The sequence below is a fragment of the Abramis brama genome (genome assembly GCF_963993115.1).
Source record: "Abramis brama genome assembly, chromosome: 16".
In the NCBI taxonomy this organism is placed as follows: domain Eukaryota; kingdom Metazoa; phylum Chordata; class Actinopteri; order Cypriniformes; family Leuciscidae; genus Abramis; species Abramis brama.
Window position 1 is genome coordinate 34177295 of NC_139978.1, and position 20832 is coordinate 34198126.

The 20832-nt window shown below is 37.5% G+C and overlaps 1 protein-coding gene across 1 annotated transcript; it reads right to left on the reverse strand.

Moving 5' to 3' along the window:
* Positions 1 to 3741: 3741 nt before the first annotated feature.
* Positions 3742 to 18592, reverse strand: pptc7a (protein phosphatase targeting COQ7 a). Its single transcript, XM_084138454.1, has 6 exons — positions 18070 to 18592; positions 13320 to 13499; positions 11186 to 11384; positions 7418 to 7541; positions 7200 to 7329; positions 3742 to 6038 (listed from the first exon to the last, which is right to left on the reverse strand). The coding sequence occupies exons 1-6, from the start codon at positions 18269 to 18271 to the stop codon at positions 5980 to 5982; spliced, it is 894 nt and encodes a 297-aa protein (XP_083994580.1). The 5' UTR covers positions 18272 to 18592; the 3' UTR covers positions 3742 to 5979.
* Between the last annotated feature and the right edge of the window lie 2240 nt (positions 18593 to 20832).

Consider the following 20832-nt stretch of genomic DNA (forward strand, 5'->3'; position numbering starts at 1 on the left):
GACCGGTTGCTTTCTGCGTTTACACCGCGGTCTAAAGTACCGGGAAGGTAAACTGCGCGCAACTGCTCCTCCCAGTCTGTGACGTACAGTAATCAGTTTTGAGCGCCACATTTATAATAAGTATGGAGGAGATTCAAACTGTGCTGCAGTTATGTATTGGTTTACTAACAAGGTAATTAACAAAACAAAATAGACGAGCACTGATACTAAAGCGTGTTCAGAAAGCTCGTATGCGTATAAAATTAGACAACGTATGTTATCAGTTATTGTGAGATGCTGGGACGAACGTGCAAACATTCCCTCTTTCGCAAATACGCTTAAAAAAAGCCTGAACCCCGTCTATCAATCATAAATAGTGACAGTCTTGTAAATAGTTGTTTGTTACTAACCTCAAAGCGCTATTTCAATCCTGTTATAGTAAATTTGTAACATGGTGTGCCTTGCAATAGATGACAATGTGTAAACATAATGACTTAATAATAAAAGCTGTGGCAGAAAAGAGATGAGCACTGATAAAGCGTGTTCAGTAAGCTCGTAAAGCTAACGTTAGATATAAAATTTGTATGTTATCAGCTATTGCGGACATTCGTGAGATGGCTGGGAGATGGCTCTTCCACAAATACCCTTAATAAAGCCTGAAACTCGTCGCCAGTCCACCAGTTTTTTTTATTAAATTCCATATTTGCAGACAGACAACTCTTACTGCATGAAGCCACGACACGAACCGCAATATGCTGCAACCATTTTTATGTGGTTTTTGTATGGACTTGGAGTCATTTTTACTCAAAACTAATGGCTGGGATAGATTTGGCACCCCTAAAAACCCCTAGTTAGACATCTCAAAAGGTAATATTGAAAAAAAAACACACAAAAAAAATCATTATTTTTACACAGGCCGTCTGGGCAACCCAACTTTGATTGCCTCTCCAGGCGTTTCCCCGAGGATTTGGCCATGGATAAATTGGGAGGTGTTACTAGACACCTATAGGAACACATGGTAAAAAAAGCTATTGGTAAGAATTTTTTTTGCAGATTGGCAAAAAAAATTCCTAACTTTCCCTAACTATTAATAAAGCCTGAAACTCGTCGCCAGTCCACCAGTTTTTTTTAATTAAATTCCATATTTGCAGACAGACAACTCTTACTGCATGAAGCCACGACACGAACCGCAAAAGGGAGGTTAAAAATAAATAAAATGCTGCGTGGAGTCATCCAACCAAAATGCAGCGTGAACACAACCAATCAGCTTGTGCAGCGCACAAGTCCCACCCCTGAAAGTTCCTGAACTTTGAAAAAGTACTACCTCGTGAGCAGGGACTATCGGAGGGGGAAATATTTACCCGGAACTTCATTTAGACCCTGGTTCCTGCGGTGTAAACACATCGAGTACCAGCCCAAAGTTCCTAGTTCCTGGGGAAAGTTCCTGCGGTGGAAACGCGGCTATTGACTTCCATAGTAGGAAAACAATATACTATGGAAGTCAATGAAACCAGGGGCCTCATTTATAAACGTTGCGTACGCACAAAAGAAGGCGTACGCCGCTCTCTACGCAATAATTGGTATTTATAAAAAGCAAACTTGACAATGTGCGGTCCTTCACGCAAGCTCTGACCCAGGCGTACGCACAAAAACGGGTGAAATGAGAAATGGCGACACCGTCGGCAAATGGAAGAAACACGTGAAAGTGTGTGAAACTGTAGATCGTTGTGTAAAAGAAATGCCAATACTGCCTCTCATAAATAACAGGAAGACTTCACAAAGCAAGTCTTACAATTAACAGCCTACACAAACACCCGTTTGATCGATCTGCAGTGTAAAACAAACAAAATCAAACGAAGATTACAACAGAAATGCAATTTAACACATATTTGCAAAAAGATATAAATATGTTCTGCAATAATATTAGCATGTTATGCAATTCATCCTCATAACACATCTGTAGCTTGTCAGATGCAATCAAATGGATGGTAATAAAAAGCCATGATGCCATCACAATACGTAATGACGCACAATGGCTGATCATGTGCTTCACGCTTGCGCGTGAGTGAAGTTACGTTTCTTGGTTTTCCTCTGTGTTTGCCATGATTTCGCAATCGATGAATATTAACTTGTGGGCGTTTCACGGTCTATTTATGGGCAACTATGGGCGTGACATGAAGCCGCAAAAGCTGCGCTACATTTAGAATTGATTGTGATTTATTAAGGGAAAACTGCGTAGGATGTGCGTGCGCACGGTTTTATAAATCCGAATATTTCTGTGCGTACGCACGTCCTATGTTTCATCCGTACGCCACTTCTGACGCAAATCCTACGCAAAGTTTTATAAATGAGGCCCCAGAAACTGCCTGGTTACTGACATTCTTCTAAATATCTTCCTTTCTGTTCAGCAGAAGAAAGAAATTCATAAAGGATTGAAACAAAATGAGGGTGAGTATATGATGACAGAATTTTCATTTTAAAGTGGAGTATCCCTTTAAGTTTACTAATAATCGAGCATTTTTTTCCGGATTCGGTCGTATACTAACGTCGTATAAAGCCTTAAAGCTGAAGAGTGTCATTTTGTCTTTCATTTCTCTTCTCTTCAGGAAGACAATCTACCAATGATTCACATGTAGCTGACTTAAGTTTACTAATAATCTGCGCTTTCGATCTCGAGAAACCACGCTCGAGCATTTTTTCCCGGATTCGGTCGTACACTAACCGTTCCACAAAGCTGACGAACGATCCCAGCTTCAGCGCGGATACTAATGAGCTCCTGGTCTTCTGCTTCATTCCAGTTTGCAGACATTTTTTCGTTCTTTCTTTGTTGATGACGAACACAAACTTTCTTCTAAGAGCAACAAAATACCCTTTTATGGCATTGGTCCTGGCTTTTGTTCACACAGAACTGATCCCGGCAATATTACTAGGTCCCCATCCCGGCATCGCTCCCGGCATCAATCCCGGGACGTGTTTACGTTCACACAGAAGGCACTCTAGCAATTTTACAGCAATTTCCCAGGATCAACGCGCTGGGGCTTTTAGTCTTTCATTTCTCTTCAGGAAGACAATCTACCAATGGTTCACATGTAGCCGACTTATTGAACATTGAATAAAATCAGACATTTCTGCTTCAACAAACTTAAAATCACTACAGAGCTAGATGCGTGACAGCTACTTTCTGCGGGTGGCCTTGAAGACTCATCCGACGCTGTAATCCAGTTAATTCATCAGGGTGCAAATGGCTTGTGTGATTAGAATAGCTCCATAGCTGAAACAAGCATTGCGGTTTGTGTGGGTAGAAGACATCGGTCTCCTGCAGTGTAACATGCTATGCTTCATCTAAGACTATTATATACTTCTATAATTATTATACATGCTGCTTTTATGAATAGCTCATATTATATCAAGAGATTACATGCAGTATTTGCTTTTTAAATATTTGTCAGACAATTGGTCATCTGTCACACCGCAATACCTACAAATACTACAACTACAAATAAAGCTAAAATGACAAACGTAAAAAATACCCAGCTCTGATATGAATCACATTACAAACTTTGCTTTGAAGCAAAAACGTATTTGAAAATTGGAGAAAAATACAAGACTTAATTTACTTAACTTATATATATACTTATACACTTATATATATACTATTTTTAGTAAAGTTCAGATATAAATGTGTATATTCCAGGGAGACCTAGTTGATTATACAATAACTGCAATGCATCATGGGAAATGAAAAACAGCGACCTACAGGAGTTATAAAAATATAACTTTATTAGATCATGTGATCATGACATACCCACTGAAAGCATTCACAGATGCTAGCATTAGCTTTGTGCGTAAACACCTCGAGGGATATTTTAAAATTTAGATTTTACAAAAAAAAGTTTTTTTTAATAACAGAATCCACACAATTATCAAATATATTCTCATATACATCTGATGTGTAATAACTACACTTTCCAAATGCAGACATGTCATACATAAATATACAGCCGGTTTTCCAAATATATCTACAGATCGTAAACGTTCCTCTCTCACACACACGCTACCATGCATGTGAACCTCTTAAAAGTGGTTTAAGTGGGACTGTTTTTTTCCTCTCAACACATCCCACAATCCCTTGCAGTCTGATTAAAAAAACTCAATACTGTTTTAAATGAATAAATATGAAGTGAAAGGTTTCCGTCTCCCCAAGAACTGTAATTTGCCCTGTATTTTGAATTGCTTCTTTTATTTTACGTTATGAGACCTTGTCTTGAGAAAAGTGTCTTTCATCAGTTAAGATCTCAGAAGAAAGGCATTTCTATTGTTGATCATTAACTCGGACAGTATTTTGATGAGGTTAAGCGTCATAATCAATCTAATATCGTAAAGTTACGCAACGACACTGACGACAAACTGTCCATTTGCTAGTGAAGAGTTTGTAGTAGTCACTGATGCTTAATAACCTCACATCACATCTCAGCTGACGCCTGTCCAGAGGATACAGATCGGGTGTCTTTTAAAATAGAAAGTAAACAGGCAAAACGTGCCATCTCAAGACTCATGTAACGAGGGCATCTCCCTTAGGCTTTTGCAAAGTCAAAGAATCCCATGGCACAACGCTTCCATCTTATGCCTGGTTCAGATTACAAGATTTTAACCCGATTTTGGCACGATCCGTTTGACGTAGGGTGTCGTGGAGATTCGTAAAAGACAACAGGTGTCGGGACGCAAGATTAGATCGTTTCATCTCGTACAGTGTGTAATAGTGGGCATCAACCGACGTCACGTCTGCGATGCTTCACGACATCACCATAAAAAGACTAGCATGTCAAAAAAAAAAATTCGGTCCTCCACGACGGGTTCCGTCAAGAGTGAGTGAGTGCGAGTGAGTGAGTGTGCGCGAGTAAGTGTGTGAGTGAGCGAGAGTGAGTGTGTGTGTGTGTGTGTGTGTGCGCGCGAGTGAGTGAGCGAGAGTGAGTGTGCGTGCGCAAGTGAGTGAGCGAGAGTGAGTGTGTGCGCACGAGTGAGTGAGAGTGTGCGCGCGAGTGAGTGTGCGCGCGAGTGAGTGAGCGAGAGTGAGTGCGAGAGTGAGTGTGTGCGCGAGTAAGTGTGTGCGCGAGTGAGTGAGCGAGAGTGAGTGTGTGTGTGTGTGCGAGAGTGAGTGTGTGTGTGTGTGTGCGAGAGTGTGAGTGTGTGTGCGTGAGTGAGTGAGTGTGCACGAGTGTGTGCGTGAGCGACAGTGAGTGTGTGTGTGTGTGTGCGAGTGAGTGAGCGAGAGTGAGTGTGTGTGCGAGTGAGCGAGAGTGTGTGTGTGTGTGTGCTTGAGTGAGTGAGTGAGTGTGCGAGAGTGTGTGTTCATGTGTGCGTGTGTATATGTGTGTGTGTGAGACGGCACGCGATGACTGGTCGGAAAAAAAAACGTGTAGTCTGACATGTTTATTATCCAAGACAAGATTTTAGGAGTAAAAATCATGTAATCTGACACAGTGACTATCGTAACAGACAAAAAAAAAATCGTGTAATCTGACCCAGGCATTAATGTTTCTTCTTGATACGGAAACTTTTTTTTTTTTTTTTTTTGGTACACTTGTCCCTAATCAAATTATTTCTTTCTGCTTTGCTTTTCCCTCATTCTCTCTCCATTTTTACCTTCTAAACCCTCCAACTCTCATCCACATCATTACCACCAACTCATTCATCATCACTGGACGGCAGAAACACTGGTGATTCTTTCAGACGTACTAGAAAAGTGTTGAACACCTGTCGTAGCCCTTGCAAAGCACAACTCAGTCCGTATCAAGGTGATCTTTTACTTGAGCCTGCAGGCAACATCATCAGAAGTACAGTCCAGTGAGGTTGAAGAACCCAGGGAACAGATGTGGGCTTCAAGTCCCTGCCAGAAACAGAAAACTCAAACAGCCCTCGATCCTGCCAGCAGGAAACATCTGCCAGTCCAGTGACTGAGAGGAAGACAACAAGAGGAGCATTTTGCAGCTCTTGCAAACATTAGTCTGTGTACTCCGCCACGATTGACAGCAGAACAGTGATGTCATCTGGCTTCCCTCCTTTGGAGAGAAGAGAAAGAGGGAACATTGTCAGGCAAATATCAACACTACATATTTACTCGACATCTACAACGTTCACATGTGCCGTTGAATACATGTCGGTTAGGAAAATAAAAATGCATCAATCTGATAATGGGTGACACTTTGCAATAAGGTCTCATTAGTCAATCTAACAATGAGTAATACATTTGTTACACTATTTTGAATATTTGTTAATGTTGGTTAATACAAATACAATGGTTCATTGTTAGCTCATGTTAGTCCATTAAATAATATTAACAGATGCAACTTTTGATTTTAATAATGTTTTAGACGTAAATGTTAAATTAAACATTAACCGAGATTAATAAATGCTTTAAAAGTACTTTTCAATGTCAGTTCATGTTAACAAATGGAACCTTATTGTAAAGTGTTACCTGATAATGAATTGAATGCATTGATAAGGGATTAAAAAAATGACCACATTATTACCCAATTTTTTATGCATTATGCATTCAAAATGCAATTCTTGACCTATTTTCAGTGGAATAATCCAACTAACAATGATCCTGTGTTCGTTTATCCGACACTTTGCATTAATCCAAAGCTAATTTTAAGCATTTAAAGTATGCATTTTCTACTTCAGACATTTGTGTCGTCACAATTTTGAAAATACGAAAATAATCGAATTGAAGTGTTATTTTAAGTATAATTGATATGCCATTATAGTTTAAATATTTTGAGTTATTTTTGTATTTTCCACTTTCATTTTAAACTTTTAGAAAGTTTGTGAAAGTGTTTTTCTTTTTTAATGTCTATACGGTTTTCATTTTAATTTCTTTTTTAGTTGTTTTAATAAACTAAATGAATTAAAAATGTTGCTTTAACAACTAGCTGAAATATATATTTTTAAATATTTTATTTTATTTCAGTTATCATTTATTTTATTTCAAGTAACAAAAGTGTTTTTTTGATTATTTATTTCAAGTAACAAACTGTTTACGTTTTAGGTAACTATAATAACCCTGAATTGAACCAAAACTAAATTGTGACAACAGATTTAATTTTTCTAAAGAAATTTCAAAATTGTAAAGAGAAAGCAAATAAGGAAAAGGAAAAGTTGTAGCTTGTTCAAAATGAATGAAATAACAATTTAGTCATATTTAAAAGAGTATATCTCACCTCTGACATTTAAGCCATTATCGCAGGCAAACTGTGCAAAAGGAGACATGTAATTGGGGTCATATGCTAAAACATGGGCCTGTTCAGCAATACTTTTGGCTGTTTGCTGGATGCTTTCATAGTTGGTATTCTGAAAGCAGAGCACACAATTCGTATTAGTGTCGCTGGAAGACAGAAAAATGGACAGAGTGAAGTGCAGTATGTAGATGTTCCGGTACCTTGAGCTTTTTGAGTTCTTGTAAAATCATGTAGTCTGGCATGTTGTCAAAGAGACCATCTGTAGCTGTGAGTATAATGTCTCCCAACTGGACATCGAAGGATGAGCTATCAGCCGCATCAGGGCTGTGGGAAACAAGAGGACACAAAATTGGGTTACACTTTATTTTAAGGCGTCATTGTTACAGTGTAATTATATATTTAAGTACTGAGTAATATTAAGCAACTACATGTACTTACTATAGGGTTAGGGTAGGACTAGGGTTTGGTTGAGGGTTAGTTGATTGTAATTATGCATAATTTACTGTTACTACTATAGTAAGTACATGTAACAAGGGCACTGTAAAATAAAGTGTTATCCAAAATTGTTACTTTGAATGCAAGTAAACTCAATAGTTTAGTTATGAAATGTGATACTCCCATTCTGAAGGTTGACATATTTGGAAGAAATTAAATATTCACTTCTCACAATGTTTCTCAATGACTTTAGGTCACCTCAACAATCCATCAAAAACTATGTGCACATTCTGTGCCGTCCCAGTTGAAATATGTCTGTAGCTCTAATAAACAGTAAGCGTTGCTGTTTGCTGACCATATTTAGAAGCACCGTTGAAAAGAATAAAAGCAGTTTCAGTCTAAGAAGCTTTTAGCTTGATCCTCATTACAGTACATACAGATCAGCAGTGAAGTGTCGTGTTCTGTTCCAGGAACTCAGTAGCAGGCATTATGCCCACTGATACGAATACACTGGCTGTCATTCCCTCCGTCTGTGCCGTGACCCGGGTCATGCGGTTTAAACATGATACTTAGTTTGAATAAAAAATTCTGAGAATTAAGAAGTGGAAACGATTTATAAAAATGGAAGAGTATTAAAGGTTTAGACCTGCAAACTGAAGAATATCTGGCTTCAGAGAACTACTTCTAACTATCTTATCTCATCTGTCAAAGAGAACCCAGCTAATGTCAGGGTTAACTGACGCCATGCTAAGGTTGTCTCCATTAGCTTGGCAGCCAAGTCATGTGTCTGGAAAGATTAAAATTAACTGGATGTAGCTCAGAGCAGAAACAGCCCAACACCACCGCTTAACCGTGATAAATTCACTGTAAATCACTGACTTAGGGTCATGTTTACTAGACAGAGTGGGAATCCCAAGTCATATAATGGGGAAAGACCTGGCAACCTACTCTGAAACAAAATAATCGCTAAGAAAATGAACTGAGAGTGTATTGCGTATGGCGAGAAATGGCCCTTAGAGAATCACCAAGAGTCGGATACGACCGAAATGGCTCCTTTACATGCATCCAAGGTCAAAAACACTTACATTTTCTGATAATATCCATAGAACATCATCTAAGAGTTTCAGCTATTCCTTAACGCTTGCATACACAGTGATATAAACAGTAACGGTGGCATCAGTTTTACCGTATCAATTCGAGTGCGAGTCTAATCCTTTGGAAGCGCATGCAAAAGTAGATTTGTGTTTGCAGCGCAGAAAACAGCGTTTTCTTGACATGTCGACCACATGAACCGAACTCTCCCAGTCTCAGCTACAACTACAGTTTGAGGGCGGGTCAAAATAGATGTTTGCGGGCAGCCAATGATTCAGATTCAGATTGTTTTATTTAGTGCCATGCCAGCATTCAAAGCTATTTTCATGGCACAAATTAAATTACAAAAATACAAATATCATATAAATACAATAAAAACCAAACAAACAAAAACAGCAAGATTTTTTAAAATTAACATATGATAAAAAAAAAACATTTTCAGGCATAATCTTAATACATAAGTCCTTAAGCGAGGTTACTTTATAAAAGAGCATTCTACTTGTATTAAAAGAACACTGACTTTTTGGGACTTCAGCTTATTCACCGTATCCCTTCTCATCGCCGTGCGTGCCGTAACTCTGTCTGACGCACCCACCGCTAGCCTAGCTTAGCACAAAGACTGGAGGTAAATGGCTCCAGCTAGCATACTGCTCCCAATAAGTGGCAAAATAACGCCAACATTTTCCTATTTACATGTGATTTGTATAGTCACAGCGTGTACAAATAACAAGGTCACATGAGAGACAGCCATCTTCTAACCGTATACATACTGGGAACTATATTCTCAGAAGGCGAAGCACTGCTACTTCTGCGGAGTGATTTACTCCAACTCTGAGCGAACTCTCTGCTCCTCACCTTCTCAGGTGCTGCGAGCAAATCACTCCGCCCAAGTAGCAGTGCTTCGCCTTCTGAGAATATAGTTCCCAGTATGTAAACGGCATTATGCAAATTTGTTACAAACCTACGTAGGTTTGTGCAGGAATAAAGACTGGAATTGCTGACGACTCGGTTCAGAATCGATTCTTTTGGGAGACGATGATTCCATTTATTGTGGACTTGAAACTTTGCAGACCTTTTACATTCACAAACATGAAAGGTAATATTCGAAAAAAGCATAATGGGGCACTTTAAAGTCTAAACCAGGAGCTGAATTCTGAATTTAGCGATGTAATCTCTGCAGTCATGCAAATTGCATTGTTTTCAATTTGCTGAAATAACCGAAGAGGCGCTTGTTTTTCAGTGCTTTCAGCAATCAGTCAACATAGCCCTGTGAATCAAAGCGTGATGCAAACCCTGAATTATGAATCTAAAATTATATTATTAATGATCAATAATTAAAACAGCCTTAACATGATGTCTTAAAAAGCTTGAGAATAAATCTAGATAATGCAAAAAATTATGTGTTAATGTGGAGGCTAGAGTAAAAGTTAAAGGAGTGGTTGATTATGATTTCACTTTTCTAACTTTAGTTGGTGTGTAATGTTGCTGTTTGAGCATAAACGACATCTGCAAAGTTACAACGCTCAAAGTTCAAAGCAAAGGGAGATATTTGCTTTTACATAAATTGTTTTTTAAGGACTACAACAAACGGCTGGTAGAGACTACACAACATTCCTCCCGGGTTAGTGACATCACCAACCCTAGACTTTACATAAACCCCGCCCCCGGGAACGTGTTTATAGATTATCATGACAGAATATGCTAATCAATGAGTAGAAGATAACTACACATCAGCTACATAAATTCATCAACTAATCATTCAGAAATGTCCTGTTGCTTCTACATGTCACTTCTTCTTGAGTCTCTCCACTATTGTCTAAATCCGGTTTGAACATAAAAGGCTAAAAGTTTTTGAAATTTTCAGTGCGTGTGTGTTTGAGTGCAAGCTGTTGAAGCTCCGCCCCCTGTGCTAGGAGCAGCAGCTCATTTGCATTTAAAGGAACAGACACAAAACGGTGCGTTTTTGCTCACCCTCAAAAAGTGCCAACTTTAACATGCTATATAAAAATATCTGTGGGGTATTTTGAGCTAAAACTTCACATACACACTCTAGGGACATCAGAGACTTATCTTACATCTTGTGAAAAGGGCATTATACCACCCCTTTAAAATAAGTTGCGGCTCAAAATCATATCCATTTTTTAGGATAGATTAAGCTTGGTGCACAATTATGAAATACAGTTTTTTGACAAATAAAGCCGTTCTAATCTAAAATAGGAGAATAGAGATCATTACGTATCCTAGACAGTAGAGAAGTGTTCACACAGAGTGACATTTCTCTCCAGGAGGAACTGATTATCCAGTCGAGTTAATAACCAGGCTCTCAGAGTGAGGACCTAATCATGCTCTCACACTGACAGCCAGGGGATTACGTCTCGCTTGCGTCTAGGTTGGGGACACGATGCTGTTGCATAATCAGAAAGCTAGAGGAGGGGTCTCACCTGTCGCTGAGAACGGAGCCCTCTGCCTCAGGAGGGGCGATCGAGAGCTGGAAAGGGGTGTTGAAGTAATGCTGCTGTTCATCAGACCTGTGCACCACCTCTCCACCTCGAACCACCAGAAAGCCAGAGTCTCCTAGGTTAGCCGTGTGTAGCCGGTGACTCTGCCTATCTAGTACCACGATACACGCTGTACTGCTTCCTAAAGTAGAGAAAAATGCTCAATCAATCACATGATAGGTCATTTAAAGTATAACAATTTTAAGTTAGCGATGCACCAAAATTGAATTGAAAATATTCAGCCTAAAATCTAATTAATCTTCATTTTGATGTACCGATATTTTTTTGTCTATGCTATTTTCAGTTGATGCACGAACAAAACATTATTTGTATAAAAACATCCATTAATCGCAATAAGCTTTTTGCTTATGAAAAAGTCTCAGCTTTTTAAATCGCCTATTTTCTAACGAAATTCAAACGATAAATGTCGTTTTGATACTCTTTAATGTGGTGTGACAGATCGCTGTAGTGCCTCAGTTGCAGCGGCACGTGACCCGATCATCTCTTCCCCTTCACTACTAGTCATTGTATGAAATAAACATGAGTGAACATTAGAAGGAGTGTTGAAAGAAAAAGTACAATTTACTGAAATGTATCATGACTCATGCAATCGCTCAATTCGTGTTTCAACTGCGAAAAGACTTCAATACAACAGCTCGAGAACAATATGTAATGTTACATTTTCCTCAGGAAAGCCATTCAGTGTCTATAGCTTGTTCCTTAGGACTATAAAGTATTAGGGTTTCTGCAGGTATCTTCAAATTAAATTTAATGCTTTTTAATGCCATTTTTTACATTTTTAATGCCATACATGACCCATGACTAATCACGGTAACCAGATATCCATATCTATATAGATATAGATAGTATATTAGTGCTGTAAATCGATTAAAAACCGGAAGCAATTACCAAACTGGTTCCGCGTGTTTATCACATTAACGTACATATTTTGCGACAGCAAATTAAAATGATTAATTATGAAGGCTATATTAAAATAAACTGATAATATAAAATTTTCTTCAAAACTATCTAAATTTTTAATGCCTGTAGGATTAAAATTTTGTGCTTTTTAATGCCAATTTTAATGACATTTAATGCTTTTTAATGTCCCGCGGAAACCCTGTAAAGAACAATTTGCTAAATATATGCACTATATTACTGTTCATTATTTTTACTTGACATTTATTATTTAACGTTTATCCCTGAATATATCTGCCATGAAAACTCTTTTTTTTAAATACATTTCAACAATGAATTGGAGTAGAAACAATTATATTAAGTTTTTTATAAATATGATTCATTGATAATTAAATAAACATTATTTTCAGTTGTACTAGCTTTGAAATTGTGCAGATTTAATAACAAAATCCGATCTTGTGACCCAATACACTCTCTGTCCGTGACTCATCCTAGCACACAGTGTGTTTTTGAGGGCAGCGCAATGTACAAGTGACTCATTTCAGCCAATTACATTTTAGTTACGGCTTTGATCTTATCCTGAGAAGAATGAACCAAGGCCCTTCCCAAAAACATTTCGTTCCCAAGTCAGGAAAAATAAAACTTTACTGTCCCAGAACATCCAGTCCTCAGTTTTATAGCATATCTGTGTGTACTGTCTCACATGTCAGTGCATGCATAGTTAACATGCCATTGCACATGAACACCTTAGGTTATGAATGTTAGTCTGATGCTAAAGTTACTTTGTGGAAAAACTGATCTTTAGTATGTAGCAAAAGATGAAAATATGATGCATTTTCCCGTTTACAAAAGAAAATTAATGGAAGTGAACGGAACACAAAATTGGGCGACCACATCTTAATTGAAGCCAGAGCATAATGTCGAAGCCTCCAAAACACATTATGATCTAAATGTCTCTACAGTTTAGATTTGAAAAATGTTGAAATATGAAAATATATTCAAAAAGACTGCTTATATATTCAATGCAAATGCTTTTTCTGTGCAGCTCTCTCATTTAGACACTTTCATGTGAAGAGAGAGAGACTTCCATTGTACAGCATGTTTCACTTGTGAAATGAATTCACTTCATAATCCATAATGTAAAGCTGAATATGCTCACCTAATAGCGGTACTTTGTTCTGAAGTAGCTCATAGTAGCTGGTGGTGAGGATTCCCACTGGGTTGCTTGGCACAAATCTCCCTTCTTTGACGAGCCGCTCACACGTCCTCATGAGCGTCCCGGAGAACTGAGACGGGTCGACCCCATAGTCCCGCCAGCCACCCACTCCATCAGCCACACCTATAGGTGATAGAAACACAATGAGCTGCATTTTAGAAATGGTTAACAAGCGACAACACAACTTCCAATAGCTGTGATGTTTGTGTACATCTATTTTGCATCTACAGAGAGAAATTCATAATTATTATTCAGCAAGGATGCATTAAATTGATCAAAAGTGACAGTAAAGACATTTATAATGTTACAAAGATTTTGATTTCCCAATTTTTTTTTAAAACTTTCTATTCATCGAAGAACACAAAAATATGAAGCAGCACAACTGTTTTCAACATTGCTAATAAGAAATATTTCTTGAGCAGCAAATCATCATATTAGAATGATTTCTGAAGGATCATGTGACACTGAAGACTGGAGTAATGATGCTGAAAATTCAGTTTTGATCACAGGAATAAATAAAACCAAAAATAACAGTACTGATATTTCACAATATTATTGATTTTACTGTATTTTTCATTGAATATATGCAGCCTTGGAGAGCATAAGAAAATTAAAAAAAAAACTATTTTTACCGACCCCAAGCTTTTGAATGGTAGTGTACATAAATACACAGTCGAGTTTTCATCAAAGGATAACTATATTGTGTTACCATAATATAAAATTATTCATGTAAGGTCAAACTGCAAACAATCTAGTAGGATTTAGAGGTGATCAAGAGGTGAAGTGAACGTATCTGATGGGAAAACTTGTTGACCCACAAGCGAAAATGGACTTTGAAATGTAAAAAGTGGTTAACAAGGAGATGTTCAAGTTCACATTATTTATATAGCACATTTACAACAGCCACTCGGCAGAACAACCAGATAAATAATAAGAAAATAATACCTGCAAACAAATAAAAGCCACAAAGCTAAAGAGCAACCTTAAAACTGGAGTAGCAAAACACTATCAGACTCAAAAATAGTAAAACCAACCTAAGAATAGAGATCAATATGCTAAAGAAAACACAGGTAGTTTAGTTTATTGTCTAGTTTATTGTCTAGATTTGAGATGAACTGTGTCAGAACACTGTCTAATGACAATAAACTCATTTCCCACTAAATTATGTAGGGCAATAGCATTTCTAAGCTGCTACTGTATATGACGCACAATGCTTATGTTTAGTGATAGACTAATATGTTGACTATCGGTTGACCATTTTGAGATATTGTAATTAGATGACACCCCTATATGCTTTAACGATGAAAAGAGTAGCCTAGGTTTCATTTAATCTCACTTTAATATGCGATTTTGTGCACATTTGCCATTGAAAACCCCACATCCGTCAACCATTAATTATCAGGGTTCCCACGGGTCCTTGAAAGTTTGTGAATCTGAAAAAAAAAAAAAAAAAATTCAAGGCCCTGGAAAGTTTTTGAAAATAAACATGCATAGATACAGGTCCTTGAAATTTATTTTGTGCAAGAAGTTTTCTGGAAATAAATTTCCATATTATTCCCTCCGGTCCACTAATGTGTTATTTCGCCAACACTTCGTGGCCTATGCACACTAGCTTGCTTGATTAACGTTAGTTACGCGCATTTATGCGTTACGTTAAGTGTTTCCCGCGTGAGGTACTTTGTGTTGTACGTTGCCATGACGTTCAAGCGCACAAAACTACTACAATGGCACCTCAACAACAACAAATGTGTCCCCACATTAAGTCCTTGAATTTGAGGGTATTAGACCTGGGGTCTCATTTATAAAACTGTGCGTAGGAACCTTACTAAAAGTGTACATGCACCTGAAAGCCAAAAATGACGTACGCAAAAAAATATTCAGACTTATAAAACCGTTCGTACGCCAGAACCTGCGCAGAATTCACTTTATAAATCCCAGTCAGCGGAAGATTGTGCGCACATCCGAAATAACCATATATGGAGCTTACAACGCCTAGTTTTACTATGCAGATCCTCATCTGCATATCATTTGCATATGATTATTCATCCACGTGATAACGTTTAACGGTACAAGACACATTACATTAATAAAAATCATGTACTTGCCTATCCTTGTCTTGTTTTTGAATACATAAATCAAATAGTGTAAAATACATTTCATCTTTTCCACTGGCCGAATTGTATTTTTAATTGATTTATATTTTTAATGGAAACAGATAGGCCTTGGGCATTATTTGCACGAAACTATTTTCTCAGACAATCTTGTATTATCATGATAAGCAATTATCTGTGGTTAAAACATTAAAACACAGCACGCTACAGGAAAAGTGTTCAAAAACATCGCATCCACAATAAATATTTCTATTGATTGAATTTGAATATAAACAAGTAATAAAAACTCAGTGAGTATTTTAGCGCAATTTTCTGACGTCATGGGATCACAACACTAAGAGATAGTAAATCTTTTTCTTTTTTTTTTGTTTTTTTTTGTGTGCGTTCCCGAGATTAGACCTTCCTTAACATAATGCCGAAAACCCGAAGTCTCTAGGTGGTCTGGTTGAGGAGGAGATAGAAGTGCAAGATTGGTGCGCACAGACAGAACAGAAATCATGAGTTAACAATCGCAATTTTGTCCGTTGGAAAATTGCGCTAAAAATGTTGTAACTTCTCAGTAATGATTTCATGTTTAAGTGTTCTCCATTAATTTGAATGGCATATTTAATCTAAATGTTTATATCAGAAGTAAAACATAGTTTAAATCATTATTTTATTTATTTAAACTGTTATTTGCGTCAGTTTAACTAAACGGCTCAACACGCTCGCTGACGCGGACATTTAAGAAGGGATGGATATTTGCTTCAAGTGACAGGCTTGGTGAGTGAAAGTATATTTGTATTATCTTGTATTTCTTTAGATTTTCTGTCTAAAAGTGAACAAAAATACACTAATCTCCAGCTCACCATCGGTGTCGCCAAACTGCTCCATCTCCAAAACGTTCGTACGCATGGGTCAGAGTTTGCGTGCAGGTGCACAAATTTTCCCGTCAAGTTTGTTTTTATAAATCACAACTTATGCGTCGGAAGCGGCGTACGCACATTTTCAGCCACGTTTTGTGCGTACGCCACGTTTATAAATGAGACCCCTGGAAAGTCCTTGAATTTGAAGTTAACCAAGGTGTGGGAACCCAGAATTATGCTCAAGTAAATAAAGTGATTTGTAGATTGTAAGATGCACCAGGCTTGATTGAATATTAAGAAAACAAACGTTTACTGCCTACACCCCATTGATGTCATGTGCATGCATTTCCAAATCAGTCCAACAGACAGGGAATTTTCCCTATAAAACCCTCCCAGCTTCCTATCTGACAATGAGCAGGAACCCTCGTTCGTGACCATACAAGGCAAGGCAAGTCCCCTCGCATCGACCTGCATCCTCTTGTGATCTCGCCTTTAAAAGCACTGGGACTTCCAGAGATAGATTTGCTGGCTTGAAGCTTGAGAAGTCTTGGTTTGTCGTTTCTTAGGCCATCACAGAACCCTGCTCATGTGTTTGAGCGTTAGAAGAGGATTTAGATCCCAGGTTGATTTGACTGTGACGTACAGCTGTCCAAGTAGGCCTTAGAAACATGTTAGCAGGACTACTAACATCTGAATTCGTAGGCACACGCCTTATGAGTGGCTTAAATGACAGAGAAAACTGGTGCAGTGCAAGGACTAATCTGCTTCATCTTAAAACTAAACTTTGAAGGACTACTAAAAAACTCTTTAGAGACATCTAAATTTTATTCCCAAGCAAAGCATGAAGTAAAAGATTTGCTTTCAAGACAAAGACTGAAACCCAGGTCTGTGGCCTTCAGTGTTCATCTATTGTTTTGCACCCACACTTTTCAGATGTACTTCCTTGTAACTAGACAATGGATTTTCTGTTACGCTAAAACTAATGTGCACTCTTGTTAACCCCCAAAAGTTGCCATTCTCGGGTTAGAAGCAATGTTGATGTTACTAACAGGTCTATATGATTATGGAATATTATACCACTGCAAATTCTAGCTGATATATAACTGAACTACATTCAATACTAACCATTTTTTTAATTTTAAATACAATAGAGTTGTGTAGACTAACAAATTATCCTTTTTTTATATCTCATATCACTTTTTGCACACTGCATAGAAAGCACTGTGTATTGCTTTTTTCTATAATAACTATAACAATTCATTCCCTCCAGTCACGTGGAGCACCAACACATTAGAAACGGGCTCACACTCATTTTATACTCTTTAGGCTAATTGGTAATTGTTTGGTGATAGGTGAAGCAATTCTGGATTAATTTCTTATGCAGTGAATAAAAAGCACAAGCATTATTCCAATATACTCAAATACATATTAACAAATTAAGAAGAGATATTTTAAAGCAGCCGATTAAAACTGAATGTTTACTATAATGAAACATGTCATTAAAATTGCCTTAAAATTTGTCTTTATATTAAAATAATGTTATTTAAAGTTGATTTCATTAATTGATTTTTAAAATATAAATATACACATTGCAAAGGCTTTTGTTGTGTCGATGTGCGACAGTTGTGACGTCAGGAGCGATATAAGCACGATGATACTTGCCTAAACCAGTTCTTCCAAGCACATTATTTTTGAATACATCACGAATATGCTTTAATGGTTTTAGCCATTACATACCTAACACATCAGCAGATCTGTGTCGGGCTATGAAGCACGCGTCGTCACCATAACACATCCCTTTCTTCAAAATCCCCTTGCGAAAGTCCTTCCCGAAGCCAAAGCTGGCGGACACCAGGCTGTAGTCCCGGCTGTCGGTCTGAGAGAGTCCGCCGATGACCGCCCGGGCCACCAGTCGACCGTACGAGAGCACGGACAGCATCACCCCCGGTTAACGTTAGGTAGACTCAGTACTAACAACAGATCCACGGCCCTTGATGACGTCTGGAGGTGTCACTCACAGCAACCGCATCCACAGTGTTATTATTAAACGACCTTACAACGGCATCAACTTCCAAAATCTCGCTTCCTTTACGAATCAATCGCCGATTTATCGCGTTCAGCTCTCCATAGTCATCGATCCGATGTGATTCAGAACATCCGAGTCGAACCGGGTTTTATAAAACTCCTTTTACTCGCGGTGAGCCCCATCGCTGCGCGCTCGCGTGTCTGTTGCGCGTGCACTGAAGGCCGCGGCGGCGCGCGACTGAAGTCTTGTGACTGCTGTGACGTCAGACGCCGTTACGCAACCCGTGTACGTTTAATGGAGTATATATATATATAACAGTTTAATGGGGACCAGTGAAAGAATACACAGGCCTTTGAGTTTATTTATAAAATATGACGCACAAATTGAGCCCGGTAGCACTTTATAAATTACGTATAACTTTTCTGTATACAATTTAGATTTAATGACTAAAAATGTCAGATGGTATAAGGATGTAATCACTCATAAGAAAAAAAACAAAACAAAAAACTCACCTATCCTTGGATATTTACACGCGAATGCACACAAGTTTTCCAACAAAAAAAAATTAGGTAAAGAATATTTTACAAATATAATGTATTTTGACTCATGAATATTAATAAATGGGTTACTGTGTGTTTTTGTGGTGATGCAGGTAAAAAAAAAAAGAGCTTCATGTAATGGCCCTTGTCTATTTCTGTATTGCAGTCTCTTTCTTAATGAAAAACATTGTTTAAGATTCCAATTGAAATATTCAGAATCTGGTTGTAAACAATCATATTTCATATAGTTTAACACAGATTTATGATTCAGAATAGAGCATTTTAGGAGTTATAGAGAATTTTGGAGGGATAATGCATGTTAACAGCTTGTGGTTTCAGTCAGTAGGAGAACATGGACTTCCTAACCTCTGGCCACAGGCTCTCAAACCACAGATATGCCAAACTAGCATCAGTACTCTCAATTAAACCTTATGATGTTAGTAATGTGGTAGAAAAAGTCCCCTGGTTCCACAGACAAGGCTTAAGCCAAGTCCTGCACTAAAATGCATGTTTGAGCTGTTTTAACTGAAAGCAACTTGCACTGACATATCTTAAAATATGTCAGTGCCATTGTTTTATCTCAAGATGCACACCAGAAATGTTTTTTCAAAAGCTACTTAAATGTTGTAATTGAACTATGCCTAATCCTGTCTGTGAAACCAGGCCTAAGTCTGGTAGTACTAGTTTATAACTGAGGTTGGTCTATTTCCAGTGGAGTGGTGGTGTTATGAAACAGATGATTTCACTTAATGAAGTCGTTGCCGCCATCTAGTGGTCGTGCTGGCGCAGTGCAGCTTTAGACAAATGAGATTAATTAGCTGACACGAACCAGAATATTATCAGCTGATTAAAAGATTATGTAGTCAACGTTTTTATTATAACTGATGTATTTAAAAGTGTCATCTGAATTCTTGCATTACAACTTTTGTTTATACTCTATTTTGCTCTCCTCCTGCTGAAATGGTGTTAAAAAATTATTTAAACATCAATTAGTGACTAAATATTTTAGATACTCTTCTCTTTTTCTGTATCACTTTGCTATAACGTTCAATAATACTGCAGTGTAGGCCTGCAAATGCTGGTATTTTCACTGCAGTGCCAGTCTTTATTTATGCATGAGTTTTAATTCTCGGTTTTATTCATCTAGGTTAAAAACACCCAGTATACTCCTTATAATAAACTCGTTCACCTAACCTCGCAAACTGTTGAAAGAGGCTGTAAGAAGTGGACGTGTCGGGTTATTGTAATTTTAAAGGTTCAGGGTTATGAAATGTTTAACAATACATGAGAGGCCTTGTAAGTCCACTACTCAGACAGTAGGTGGCAGTAAGGGCTTGTGTTAGAGTTAAATCTCTGCACTAGTGTTTTCTGTACTGAAATAATATGGAACTTGAATGAGAGTTTGCAGTCTTAAACTCAGTAAATGCAATGCAAACTTAAATACTAAATGTGTTTTTTTTCTGTGTTGAAGTTGATGCAAAATGTAAAAGTAATGGCAAGAAACGTACTTCGATTGACCTATACAGTCCGATTTACAAATATATAGTATAATACAGTCTTCAGTGTCACATGATTCTTCAGAAATCATTTTAATATGCTGATTAATTATCGATGTATGTTGGAAACAGTTGAGCTGTATTTTTTTTTATAACCTGTAATACTTTTTTAAGGTTTTTTTACTGAATAAAAAGTTTTAAAAAAGAACAGAATTTATTTAAAATAGAAATATTTTGTCGTTCAAAAGTTTGGGATCTGTATTTTTTTCGTTATTTTTTGAAAGAAATGAATACTCTTCTTCAGCAATGATGTGTTAAATGGATTACACGTGATAAATATTTATATTGTTAGAAAAGATTAAATCATATTAAAATAGAAAACCACTATTTTAAATTGTAATATTATTTTACTAGATATATATATTCATATTTTTGTTTG

What these genes read in the sequence shown, in the direction of transcription:
- pptc7a (XM_084138454.1), bottom strand. Translation starts at nt 18,271, where the DNA reads ATGCTGTCCGTGCTCTCGTACGGTCGACTGGTGGCCCGGGCGGTCATC. An exon ending in CAGATCTGCTGATGTGTTAG is followed by an intron (nt 13,500 to 18,069) that starts GTATGTAATGGC and finishes TATCACCTATAG; the next exon opens with GTGTGGCTGATGGAGTGGGT. An exon ending in GAACAAAGTACCGCTATTAG is followed by an intron (nt 11,385 to 13,319) that starts GTGAGCATATTC and finishes TCTCTACTTTAG; the next exon opens with GAAGCAGTACAGCGTGTATC.